The 15,072-nt window shown below is 33.0% G+C and overlaps 1 protein-coding gene across 1 annotated transcript in view; it reads left to right on the top strand.

Moving 5' to 3' along the window:
* The window catches only part of LOC114944567 (estradiol 17-beta-dehydrogenase 11), a 68,007-nt gene that overhangs the window by 49,797 nt on the left and 3,138 nt on the right, over positions 1-15,072 (top strand). The window contains exon 6 of the mRNA XM_085488956.1: positions 11,450-11,566. Within this exon, the coding sequence (XP_085345082.1) occupies positions 11,450-11,566 (117 nt within the window). The remainder of the gene's footprint in view (positions 1-11,449; positions 11,567-15,072) is intronic.

Raw genomic sequence — 15,072 nt, forward strand, 5'->3', positions numbered from 1 at the left:
TTTATAGTATTAATATAATAATATTGTTGCGCCCCCGTGTTACGCCCCTGGATCTACATCTTTGTATCGGGTGATACTTTTCGCGGGATCAACTCTTTACGCTTCCGGGAGATCGTCGTCAAGGGAGTTGTTGTTAAACAACTAAGGGTCTTCTTCTGTTTTCGGGAGACATGACAGTTTTGGTCTAGCGGTCGCATCGTGCGGACGTTTTCCGAGACCGGAGCTTCTTTGCATTACGAATGCACTATTTGTTATATTTCATTGGTTTCGTGTATTGGTTCCTCATATTAAAGTTCATTTCCCTATTATGCGAGTGTCTTTATTTCGCGCGCGAGTGAGAGTGACTGTGTGTGAGTGACTGAGCGAGAGGCGTCCCGAGGACGCAACATTTTGGGGGCTCGTCCGGGATCAAAACCGAAAGAATCGCATCTTCCTGAGAGAACGCCAAAATGACGACTCAACATTCGCCGAAAGCGACGCGTTCCCGAACAACGATGAAGGAGATAGACGAGACGGATGCGTTGCAGACCGCACTGCGAGAACTACGAGAAATGCGGGCCGAACGAGAACATCAGCAAGCTCGCTTTGAGACTCTTCTCCGAGAGAAGGACGAACAGCTGCACCAGCTCGAATTGAGGATCTCCTCGCAGCAAACTAACCAGCTAAGTCCTTCTAATATAAGAGCTTCTGGGGATACACGACTGAATTTAGCTTGCGCGAGTACCGCGAGTGCCGCGATAGCCGCGAGTGCCATGATAAACGCGGGCGAGACGACCGGTGACTTTCGTGCGAAAACGGGCTTAAAACTGAAGCCCGATACATTCGATGGAAGGGTTCCGCTGCGGGAGTTCCTCTCCCAATTTCTTTTGATAGCCGTCGCGAATAATTGGGATGAGAAAGCAAAAATGATTACTCTCGCTGCAAATTTAAGGGGAAAAGCTCGGTCCGTTTTAGAAAATGTTGAGAATTTTGAAGAATTAACATTCGCGGAATTAAAATCAAAATTAGAGTTGCTTTTTGAAGACGGAAACTTGACGCAAAATTATTACTATCTTTTTACGACACGGAAACAAAAATATGGAGAGGATTTCGCTTCCTTTGGAGCCGATCTTGAGAGATTGTCGCGTCTGGCTTACCCCGAATGTCCATATGCGGTCCGCGATAAAATAGCATGCGCGCAATTTGTCTCGGCATTAATAGACGGGTTTGTCAAAAGAACCCTTCAACTGGAGGGAATTACATCCTTACATTTGGCTATAGAAAGAGCTAAGGCCATAAAAATAATTCAGGGGGATAGTTTTGATAGAAAAAGAGACAATTTTAGTAATAAAGGAAATTACGGCAAAATAAGTCAAAATTATCAAAAGGGAGAGAGGAGCGACGCGCGAACCGATTCCGAAAAAAAGAAAAGCGAACGGTTTGACTCGAAAGGGAAAGCGCAAGCGAACAACTTTTCGGCCAAAGAGAAAGAATGTTGGTCTTGCGGGAAGATTGGGCATTTGCGTTTTCAATGTCCTGAGGCGAAGGAAAACTAGAGGTAGTTGAATTTTTCGGGGAAAATTCAATTCTTACAGAAAACGCCCCGACGTCCAATTTTGTTGATCTCATTGATTGTAGTGTTAGAAGGACCTTTCTCTATTGTAAAGAAATTCAACGATGTGGTGTACTGCATTCAGAAGACACCCAGACATCGGAAGAAAGTAGTGCATGCAGATAGATTAGCTCCATTTTTAGATAGAAATATTGATTGTTAATTAGAAATAGTACAAAACTCAAATAAAGATTGCTAGAAATTGGAGAGTTGTGTTTGTGTGTATATTTGTAAGTGCATTTTTTTTAATTGGTGAATTTATTCTGCGTAAGGAATGTTTTCTTTTCTAGTTGGAAATTTTTAAGAAGAGGCTTGCCTGAGTTTTCGTTACGAGAGAATTCTCTGAGGAAGTTCCTGCGACCATTACTCGAGGGCAACTGGCTCCTTTCAATTGAGAAGACCGTCTCATCTTCAGAAGATTGGTCATTTGGTTCATCACGTTGAAGACTGTCCCTCTCGTGGTTTTTGATCCGTGGTTTTCCCACGAGACTGAGGGCAAATGCCGGGACAGAGACTTAGGGTGTTCACGAGGAACGTTGGGTCCACGGAAGATATTCCCCCCCTTTGTCTGAAGATTTATGGACCATTTCGTTATCCTTCCGGGAGACGGCGAGTATAGTGAAACCGCGAAGACAGCAGGGATATCTTCTATCAACTCGACTGTTATAGGAAAAATCTGGCCAATTTTTCTTCAAAAAAACAGTTCGAGTACGGAGAGGAGGAGGGCGAAGCTCGGTAACCTGTAGCAGCAGCTAAGGGAGAGCAGGATTCGTCCGGACAGTGTAGACGCGAAAGGAGAGGGACCAGGCGTTTCGTTCGGTAACCTGTAGCAGCAGCTAAGGGAGAGCGGAGTATCGTTGGTGCCCTGATAACAGCGTCAGAGTCCTAGGTCTTCAATCTCCGTGAGAATTGTCGGGACGACAATTTTGAAGAAGGGGGGCAGTGTTGCGCCCCCGTGTTACGCCCCTGGATCTACATCTTTGTATCGGGTGATACTTTTCGCGGGATCAACTCTTTACGCTTCCGGGAGATCGTCGTCAAGGGAGTTGTTGTTAAACAACTAAGGGTCTTCTTCTGTTTTCGGGAGACATGACAGTTTTGGTCTAGCGGTCGCATCGTGCGGACGTTTTCCGAGACCGGAGCTTCTTTGCATTACGAATGCACTATTTGTTATATTTCATTGATTTCGTGTATTGGTTCCTCATATTAAAGTTCATTTCCCTATTATGCGAGTGTCTTTATTTCGCGCGCGAGTGAGAGTGACTGTGTGTGAGTGACTGAGCGAGAGGCGTCCCGAGGACGCAACAATATAAACATATATAAATAAAAAGTACTTTTATTGACATATACATTCACTTTTAAAAAAGTTAATTATTAATTCAGTTCAATCAGTTAAATAATTAACAGTCCTTGGGTCAAAATGTCTCCTGAGTTGAAAGAAAACATCGTTGTCATAAATATTTCAAGCAGTTACTTAAGATATGTATACACACACACACACATCGAGTTTCAATAAAATTATACTGATCACAATTAAATGCGTTCTATCTTACATTGCATCTTTTATCTCATTGAACTCTTTATTTGTATATGCAGAAAATTATCAATTTTTATTTGAAGAAAAAAAACGCTTTTATAATAATTAATTTTGATGTGATCAAATTCGCTCTTTTCGAAACTATGAAATACTATAAAATGTTTTAAAAATTATAAAGTCGTGAAATAAAATATCGAATTCTTGAATTTATTTAAGAATAATTCAATTACAATTTATATCGGTGATAGTCATAAGATAATTACAATTATATATATATATATATACCTGTATATATATATATATATATATGTGCGTGCGTGCGTGCGTGCGTGCGTGTGTGTGTGTGTGCGTGCGCGTATTGATTTTTAACAAAGTATTATAATAATCACAATTAAATGTTTTCTGTCTTACATATTGAATTTTTAATAATTTAGGAATAGTATATATATCGCTAGTGGTAAATATAAATTGGTAGAGTTAAATCGACGTAACTAGCCAGTTTATTTAATTAAATTCACAACGTTTCGACCATTTGGTTGTGGTCCTTATCAAGTGAAATACATTAATTAATAAACGATGTACTGATCAAATTGTACTTAAACTTACTTGAGTTGTTGACTGAGCATCATACTGATAAGACGTGTTTCTTCTTTTTCCTTATTTATATTTATTATTATGATAATTTATTAGATTCTTTTTAAGTACAATTTGATCAGTACATCGTTTATTAATTAATGTATTTCACTTGATAAGGACCACAACCAAATGGTCGAAACGTTGTAAATTTAATTAAATAAACTGGCTAGTTACGTCGATTTAACTCTACCAATTTGAATTTTTAATCTTATCGAACTCTTTATATGGGTAAACTATAAATTTAAACGGAAGTAGATCAAATGCAAATCCGTTATTGTTTATAAACTTGTATTTTAGCAAAATTTTTGATGCCTTGTCATCATTGTTCGGGCATCAAAAATTTTGCTAAAATACAAGTTTATAAACAATAACGGATTTGCATTTGATCTACTTCCGTTTAAATTTATAGTTTACCCAGCTTGAAAAGCAAATATTTTATGTAAAAAATTTTCAGCTTTCTGAAAAAATATCAAATTCAACCAAAAAATTTGGGTAATAACGAAAAAATGAGTTTTTTCAATTTCATCGCAATTTTAATAGCAATTCTGATATACTAAATGGAGAATGAATATTTTTTATCGAAAAGCTAAAATGTTTTTACGCAAAAGACACTATTTTTTATTATTCGGTCAGTTTAGAAACATACCAAAATCCATAAAAGTAAAAGAACAAAAATTGAAAATCGATCAAATTCTCCATATAATTATTGGAAAACTAATTACTCAAAAAATTTGAAATTTGCACTGATTTTTTTTTCGATATTAATAATAAACTTACAAAGTTTCAAGAAGATCGGCAACAGTGACGCCCAAAAATTATTTTTATTATATATAATATATATATATATATATATATATATATATATAATTTACATATTTAAATAATTGCGTGAAGTGTTTTCAACAAAGATGTTTTTATAACTCAACAGGTATTTTAATCCAACGATACTATATTGATTACTTAATTGATTGGACTCAATAAATAATTAATTTTTTCAGAAGTGAATATAAAAATGTCAATAAAAGTACTTTTTGTTAATATTTTTATATTATTATATCAATATTATTAATAATTGTTTTTTATAATAGTTTATATTATTTTATATTATTTATATTATTAAATTATTTATATTATATTTTAATTTTTTTATATTATTTATATTATTAAATATAATTATTATTGACATGAGGATCTGAGTGCAGATGGAAGAGCGAGTATAAATTATTCTGTTATTTTATTAATTAGTAATCACGAGTTTTTTGATCGATTTTTCGATCATCTTTAGCATGTAAATTTATAGAAATTTTAGTGTATAAATACAATATAAAAATTTTTTAACATTGATCTCCGCGTATAAATTAAATACAAAAAGTCACCAGAATTACATCGAATCAATACATTTTATGAAATAATTTTATCATAAGACGTAACGATTCGATGTAATTCTGGTGATTTTTTGTATTTAATTTATACGCGGAGATCTATGTTAAAGAATTTTTATATTGTATTTATACGCTAAAATTTCTGTTAATTTATACGCTGAAGATGATCAAAAAATTGGTCGAAACGTTTGTGATTATTTATTAATAAAATAAAATAATTTATTCTTCCTCTTCCATTTGCGCTCAGATCCTTATGTCATTTATTAATTTATTTGAATGATCAGGGATCTTTTTAATTTATTTGATTTATAATATTATATATATATATATATATATATATATATTTAATTTAATTATATTATAATATTATTATATTCATATTTATATATAAATAATAATTAATAAATAATATTATAATATATAAATAAATAAATGACATTTTCTACTTAAAGGAGAGAAGGAGAAGTACGACGGAGACACCGCGGTAGACAAGCGCATCCGCGGTGTTCGTATAACCGTATAGCTGTCTCATTCGCACTCTTTCAATTCATCGTCGAGTGAGACAGCTATTGGACACTACTAAATGACACCACGTCTTGTATTGCTTTCTTTCTTGATCATACGATGTCCGAGAGAGATGCAATATCGGAGTACCCCCTACTACTTTCTCCTTCGCTCCTTGATCTCTGCCGCGCTTCACGCCACACGCACAATGGTCGCGCTACGTATGTGTGTATATGACGTTCGGCTGTCATACACGTATACACACATCTAAAATCTGCCGCCGGACACCATTCCTGCCGGTCGGTGTACATGTGCCAAAGATTAAAAATCCAAATGGATCTCAAAAGCTCAATAAATGATTATGATCGGCTATGAAGGAGAATCGACAAATTGTCGGCTAATGGAGTCGAATAATCCAAAGAAGATAGTTGTGTCAACGAATGTCAAGTTTCATGAGGAGAGCAAATATGAGCTCGGAGAGATAAACACAAAGCTAGAATTTATTCAAGAAAATTATGAAGAAGAGGATAAAACTGAGTACGTCAGCATTGGAGATGCCAGAACTGAAGAAGTCAGCATTGAGGATGTCAACGTTGAAGATGTCGGTGTTGAAGAATTACATACAATCTCAGACGCTCATCGATATGAACTAAACAAACGCTACAGTTTGCGCCAACCGAAGAGATTCGAAGTAAATTATATTGAGTTCGAAGAACTATTTACGTATGCTGAGGCCATGGCTAGCAGTAATGCGAAAGAGTGGCAAGAAGCAATTATTGCCGAATTACAAGCGCTTCAGAAAACTAAAACTTGAAAAACTGTCTCGACATTGCCAAAACGAAAGATAGCTATTACATCTAAATGGGTGTTCAAAATTAAACGCAATGATACTGGTAATATTGAACGGTTCAAGGCTCGACTAGTTGCAAGAGATTACAGGCAAAGAAAAGATATTGAATATACAGAGACCTTTGCACCTGTGGTGCGTTATGAAAGTGTACGTACTTTGTTAGCTATGGCAGCATTACAAAATTTCAAGATTGGGCAGTTCGATATCAAAACTGCATTCTTGAATGGCATACTTGAAGAAGAAATTTACATGCAGTTACCAGAAGGAACAGCGAAAGAAGACACCATAGTTAAACTCGTGAGATCCTTGTTAAAACAATCGCCTCGCCAGTGGAATAAACGATTTCACGATTTTCTAATGAGATTTGAATTCAAGACCAGTGACGCAGACAGATGCGTGTACAGAGGATCAATTAATGGCAAACAGTGTTATTAGCACTATATGTAGATGATGGTCTTGTGCAAAGAGTCAAGATACAATTGACATGGTGCTAAAAGCTCTTAAGTCAGAATTCGAAGTTACGATCGGTAGTGCAGCTTACTTCTTAGGCCTAGAAATCAAGAAAAACTCTGATGTCGGAACAGTTATTATTAGTCAAGAACAGTACATCACAAGGATGTTAGAAAAGTTCAAGCTCAGATGCAAAGCCAATGTCAGTACCAGCTAAAGCAAATAAACATCTGAAACCCCTGCCAGAGGGCCAAGTTGATGATTCAATGAAAGGAGTTCCATATCAACAAGCTGTTGGTTCATTGATGTTCGCAGCCTGCGTGTCAAGACCAGACATAATGTTTGCAGTAGCCAATGTTAGCAAGTTTTTAATCAATTCTTCTAGGGATCATTGGAGGGCAGTAAAGAGAATACTGCGGTATCTTAAGGGAACAAGCAATCAGGGTATCACTTATCGATTTAATGGAAATAGACACTTTGTTGGATACTGTGATGCAGATTATGTTAATAATGAAAAAACAAAAAAGTCAACGACAGGTTTAACAATAATACTGGTTGGAGGATCAATCGTTTGGGCAAGTCGACGACAAAAAGTGGTGACACAATCAAGGACGGAGTCTGAATATATCGCAGCAACAGATGCAACAAAAGAGATACTATGGCTTCGACAGCTAATGAAAAACGTTGATGCTGAACAAAAGGAGGCAACAATGCTACAAGTTGATAATCAGGCAGCAATTAAGTTAATACGCAATCCAGAATTACATCGTCCTATAAAACATATCGATATTCGGTATAATCTAATAAGAGATCATGTTGAAAAAGAGAACATCGAGGTGGAGTACGTGTCCAACAAGGAGCAGCTAGCAGACATTTTTATAAAGGGTCTGCCAAAAGAAACATTTGCACAATTTCGGAGCAGGCTTAATGTTGGCTAATTAATATTCATAAGTAGTATACAAACTAGTGGGAATGTTGGATATGGAATTCGTAGTACTATCGCGGCGCTCACTCTGGCGCTGCAATACCTACCGTGGCTCTTCGTGAGCGCTGCGGGTACTTCCGTTTTAATATATATACATTCTTCCTCTTACTGTAGTACGCGATAGAGCTGTATAACTTCATATAAATAAAGAAACGATATTTTAACCTAAGCTATTTTAATAATATTCTGCTATATAAAAGTAACCTACCAACAACATTTATAAAATATTTATAAAATATTAAAATAATTATTATAAATATTCTATAAATATTTTATAAATATTCTGTGCTGTCTAGGTATATATATGTATATTGGCTGCAGAGCCTACCGCGATGTCTTTTGCGTCAATGAAAATTATTTTTTGTTGATTAGGAGTAGTATCCTTGGTTTGGATCTTTAATTCCTATAGCTTTACAGAGGGATTAAAAGGGGTAATACAGGAATTAGAAATCCAAACCAAGGATACTATTCCTAATCAACGAAAAATCAATTTTCGTTGACGCAAATGACATCGCGGTAACCTCTGCACCCGATATACATATAGATATATATTGTGTATTTATTTGGAGAACCGAATTATATATTCTTAATATTGTTTGTTTACGCCTTGGCTGAAAATACGGCGTTATTTAGTTACAAAGACAGAGAGAAGTATCGTGTCTGAATAGCTCAGTTAGAAGAGCAGTCGCTCGGCAAGCGAAAGGTCTTCGTGTTCGATTCCCGATTCGGGCGACTTTCGGACCAATATTTTTCTCATCTATAGCTTTGCAGAGAGATTAAAAGAGATAACACAGGAATTAGAGATCCAAACCAAGGATACTATTCCTAATCAACGAAAATTTAATTTTCGTTGACGCACAAAACATCGCGGTAAGTTCTACAGTTCTAAGCCGATATGCATATAGATATATATACATATAGATAATTGATACTATATGTATATTAATTGTTAAAATTGTAAAAATTTCATCAATATTTAAGAGGATCCCTCAGCAAATGACAAACTCCGACAAAATAGCAGCACACATATCCAAAATATATGCACGTATACACACCACACCCACATATACGTACGAATTATATTTCTAATTACACATTTTTATTAGACTTCTAATCCTGATTTAGAGGATAACAGTGCTATCTTTCGTGTTCTCTAATCCCAGGAAATGTGTTTTTTTAATTCGTACAAAATGTATATGATTTATATAAAGCATTTATTATAATGAGGTTGACAGTTCGTCAACAATTCGAGATATCATATCGAGATAAAAATAGGTAAGAAAAACTGTTATTTCTCATTTTTTATATAAAATTGAGATTCCCTGGGATGCATGTATTGCAATTGTAGAAAAGCATTTTATATTCTGACAAATTAATGCAGAGAAATCCTAGAAGTACGAAAATATACGACTGTGTCGATAAAACAGATAATCGTGAAGGATCCCCTTAAGGGTCGGCAGGCGACCCAGGCCAACTCCGAATTGATGTTGGAGACTTCACGCGGTGATTTATTTCCCAATAAAATACATATATACAGGGTATCTCAAAATTAATAGCAAATTTTTTAATGGCAGATTATTGGAATCATTTGGAGATAATTTTTCTTCAGTGAAAATGGTGAAAAAGGTTATCATTTTTTACATGTTTCCAATTTTTGCTATCATGTATCTTTGTAACTAACAATAAGCTTTAAATTAGAAACCATGAAAAAATAATACAAAATCAACTAATCTGTAACAATGCTCAAGCTCGTATGTAAACAAACACAATGATAACTTATTAAATATTACGAGGCCATGTGAAACGAGCAATAAAAAATTATTATAAAACTTGGAAAAAAATTTTAATTTAAAAAACCAATTACAAACGTTTCGAACTTTACTTATTGTTAGTCTTCTTCAGTGCGCAATAAAACAATAATATTCGTCGACTAACGATGAGTGATTGGTTTGGAGTAATGTTTAAGTGCCACTCCGAGGTTTTAATAATAATTTTAAAATATTTATTGACTAGCCGGATGAATTATTTTAATTCGATTTCTGCTTCTAATTGGGACTTATCGTGTTGAACTATTTTTAATAATTTCAATTTATTGTAAATGTATTTCGCCTTTTAATTTTGACTTAATTATCTAATTTATTTTGACTGTGTATTGCGACTTTTTATTAGAATTTTTATGTATTTATTTATTTTTTTATATTTTTTTATTTATTATTATTGTTTTATTGCGCGCTGAAGAAGACTAAGTAAAGTTCGAAACGTTTGTAATTGGTTTTTTAAATTAAAATTTTTTTCCAAGTTTTATAATAATTTTTATTGCTCGTTTCACATGGCCTCGTAATATTTAATAAATTATCATTGTGTTTAAATTAGAATTTTACTAAAATAAACTCTACCTGAAATTATAATTGAAAAATGTGATTTTGTTAATATTTTATTTCCACAAGGCTTAGTTTGCGAAAAATCCTTTATTATCAATCGCTTATAGCTCAAAAACTATTGCTGCCTCAACATTTTTGTATTAGATATTTTTACTCCATTTCACGTCTAGAAAACGTTTGTGAAGTATTGTACGGAGGTTCTGAGACACCCTGTAAATTAAAATTTTTTATTAAAATCTGATAAGTTAATTATCCTAATTAACGTAATATTAAAAAATAATAAAGATTATATTAGAATTTCTAACGTACATATATGATCCGAAAAAGGTCGGAACAACGAAATATCCCAAAAAATATAAATTTTATAAAAAATGTTTTCAATAAAAGTTATAAAAGATTCAAAAAGGTCTATTTATTATCATATATCAATTTCAACTTTTAAATAAAACTACTCCTAAGTATCTTATAAATAGAAAATAGATTTTATAAAATAATAAATAAATTTCTTGTAAATTTTTAGATAAAAAATTATAACGATAAAATAGTTGAAAATTGAATGGTTTATGAGATATTATATACCTTAGACATATTTTGATTTAAATACAAAAGATCTTGTAAAATATTTAATTTTAATCTTACTTTTATGCATAGAATAATTAGACAAATCAATTGATAAAACTAATACATAGTTATTTTTAAGAAAAAATGCAATTTCCAACATACATTTTTTAATGCAAAAGGCTTTCGAATGGATGCCGCGTGATTGTCTATAATGGCATTACGCTGTTCAATCACACGGCATCCATCCGAAAACCTTTTACATTGATGATTCCGATGATTCCACCGAAAGTCTCAAAACTAGAATATTATATTTTTTCTTAAAAACAACTATGCGTTTTCTTTCATCAAAAGAAACCGAGTTGATTTTGAAATAATTTTAAAAAACAAGGTCAAACTGATAAGGCCAATAAGTATACTACCTAATTTTTATATCCTACAATTGATTTAAAACATTTTTTAATCAAATTTATACTTTTTTGAGATATTTTATCGTCCCTTTTTCTAATCCTTTTTATATACTTTATATATATAAATCTTTATAAAAAAATTACAAAATAATTCACACAAAACAGGTTGATGCCGATGCTTGAACCAGAATACGTTGCTGAGCGAGTGATCACAGGTGTATTAGCAAATGAAATGTTGATTGTGTTACCCAACATCATAAAATATGTTTTGCTATTTAAATGGTAAGTTTAAAAATTTATCTCTCAAAATTTATCTGTTAAATTTGAAGTGTTCTACATGTTATAAAGTTATTGATTTTGCAAAAAATAACAGACTTTTATCTTATAATATTTATAAGTTTTTATAAAAAACAATTTAATTTAATATAATTAAGTAATAAAAATTATATAATAAAATTTAAATAATTTATAAATTTAACATATATAAGACAGGCAATAAGAGCCAAATCGCGGATGACAGTGCGTTATCCTAAACGAAACTAAATTTTTTCGTTAGAATTAAATACCTGTGCACAAGGCACCAAATTTTACTTGGACACGGCCAAGATATAAAATTGGAATAATCTCTACAAGAGATTTTTAATTCCATGTATCCCCTATTCCCCCTAAAGAAATAAATGCGAGAGAAAAAATATAGATCCGAAAGTCGCAGAATCGGGAATCGAACCCGAGACCTTTCGCTTGCCGGGCGACTGCTCTTCCAACTGAGCTATTCAGATCCTTTCGATTCTATATTTTTCTCTGATATATATATTAATGTTGGTAAACAAACGCCTTTAAGCCAGCGTGTATAAATTAAGAGTTTAACTAGGCTCTGTAATATAAATATAAATTTAACATATATAAGATAGACAATAAGAGCCAAATCGCGGATGACAGTGCGTTATCCTAAACGAAACTAAATTTTTTCGTTAGAATTAAATACCTGTGCACAAGGCACCAAATTTTACTTGGACACGGCCAAGATATAAAATTGGAATAATCTCTACAAGAGATTTTTAATTCCATGTATCCCCTATTCCCCCTAAAGAAATAAATGCGATTTCGGATCTATATTTTTTCTCTCGCATTTATTTCTTTAGGGGGAATAGGGGATACATGGAATTAAAAATCTCTTGTAGAGATTATTCCAATTTTATATCTTGGCCGTGTCCAAGTAAAATTTGGTGCCTTGTGCACAGGTATTTAATTCTAACGAAAAAATTTAGTTTCGTTTAGGATAACGCACTGTCATCCGCGATTTGGCTCTTATTGCCTATCTTATATATGTTAAATTTATATTTATATTACAGAGCCTAGTTAAACTCTTAATTTATACACGCTGGCTTAAAGGCGTTTGTTTACCAACATTAATATATATAACAGAGAAAAATATAGAATCGAAAGGATCTGAATAGCTCAGTTGGAAGAGCAGTCGCCCGGCAAGCGAAAGGTCTCGGGTTCGATTCCCGATTCTGCGACTTTCGGATCTATATTTTTTCTCTCGCATTTATTTCTTTAGGGGGAATAGGGGATACATGGAATTAAAAATCTCTTGTAAAGATTATTCCAATTTTATATCTTGGCCGTGTCCAAGTAAAATTTGGTGCCTTGTGCACAGGTATTTAATTCTAACGAAAAAATTTAGTTTCGTTTAGGATAACGCACTGTCATCCGCGATTTGGCTCTTATTGCCTATCTTATATATGTTAAATTTATATTTATATTACAGAGCCTAGTTAAACTCTTAATTAAATAATTTACTTCATAAAGTTAAAAATTTTATTTTTAAATCAGTATATAAAGTACAACGAACAGATTTTTATTCGCGTTTTTTATTATAATAGTTAAAATGTCCACTCCTTTTATAGTCAAAGGTCCACACTCGAAAAACGTTAAAAGAAACGTTTATTTTCGAGTTTAAGAAACAGTCAAAATACCATTTTTTATCGTTTTATACTTTATTCGTTTTGCAATAATATAGATTCGAGTAGTATTGAATTATAATTCAATGTTATACTTTCCTTCTATGTTATGATTTCATAGACAGAGCACTATCCGTGCACTTTAAAACAGCCCAGATAGCAAAATCTGTTAAAGCAGATCCATATTAAATGTCTGCCATCAACTGTTGTTAGCAAAAAGGCTACTTTATATAAATTGTTAATATCGATTTTGCCAGCAAATTGTAAGCCTATTGCGGACATAACGGATATCAATCTGTTAGCAATGTTTGTGGAAATCTGTCGCCAATTTGCTAACAAATTGCGTGCATTTTTCTTACAGGGAGGTTATTATGCTTAAAAAATCAGAAGGCTATATTTTGGTCGGTACTGTGTATATCCGCTATGTTCGCTTCTAAATCATATTGTGCAATAATTTTTTGCAACGTTGATATATTTTCTACAACGTTAATACATTTATAAAATATTGGAAAATATTTCTTCTTTTTTATTTTCTTCGTTTATTTGGACATTTATTTGTCCTATTTTTAAACAATCAGTTTAATATTTAAATTCTCTGTTGGGATTGCATCAAAAAAATTAAACTAATAAAAATAATTGATTATAGTAGCTACTTTTTACATATTTTATATAATTCCTTGTGACTAAAATTTAAATGCGAGATAGATATATATAAAGTCACTATGTATATATCTAGTGACTTTAGATATATAGCTCAACGTGCGACATAACGGTAAATGAAGAAACTTGTAATAGCATTATAGGTTTGTTTTCTGTTTCTGCACTAATGAACTAGTGCACACTGGTGCAATAAATTAGAATGAGACAAGTATATTTTGTCTCAAGGCCGTGGTACATAAAAAAAAGTAAGCAGTAAGCAGTAGAACTTAAGCGAATCGACTAATCACGGTCGAGCAGTAAGACAGCCATTTTGAAACTTAAGCGGGGAGCACACACATTTGCATAAACGCATAAGCATATGCATAAGAAATTCGATTGGTTAAATTTTTTATGCATACATTTATAGACCAATCAAGATTATTATGCTTACGCTTATGCGCCTATACAAAAGTGTGTGCTCCCCGCTTTAAGCAGCTCTTTGAATTCCGTATGGATGAAATTCTTAATAAGTCTTAAGCGGGAAGCACACACTTTTGCACAGGCGCATAAGCGTAAATATAAGAATCTTGATTGGTCTATGAACGTATGCATAAGAAATTTAACCAATCGAATTTCTAATGCATATGCTTATGCACTATGCAAGTGTGTGCTCCCCGCTTTAAGTCTTACTGCTTACGTTTTTTTATGTGCCACGGCCTTAACTTATTGCACCAATGTGGACCACTGATTAGATAGACTAACTGGATAGACTATATATGATCTAAAGCGCCTCGGAATGTTCAATTAGGTACTAAACGCTAAATTCTACCGGTAATAATGGTGAACAGTGAGAGTGATTTGACAAGTGGATATTTATTTTATCTCATAACCTATAAATAATTTTTTGTGTTCAGTGATATGATTTATATTATATAAAATTATATATAAAATTATATCTTATTTTATACTTAAAATGTCTCGTTGTGAATATTGTAAAAAACAACGCCATGACAGTATTTAGTACCTTATTGAACATTCCGAGGCGCTGAGTGAGTTTCAATTCAGAGTGCTTTTTTTTGGATATAATCTATCTAGTTAGTATATAGATCAGTGTGTGGTGTGCACTAGTTTATTAGTGCAGGAACAGAAAACAAACCTTATAATATAACAGTAATATTTTGCAAT

Source organism: Nylanderia fulva, unplaced genomic scaffold (assembly GCF_048542155.1).
Source record: "Nylanderia fulva isolate GAGA-0341 unplaced genomic scaffold, ASM4854215v1 Scaffold75, whole genome shotgun sequence".
NCBI classification, from domain to species: Eukaryota; Metazoa; Arthropoda; class Insecta; order Hymenoptera; family Formicidae; genus Nylanderia; species Nylanderia fulva.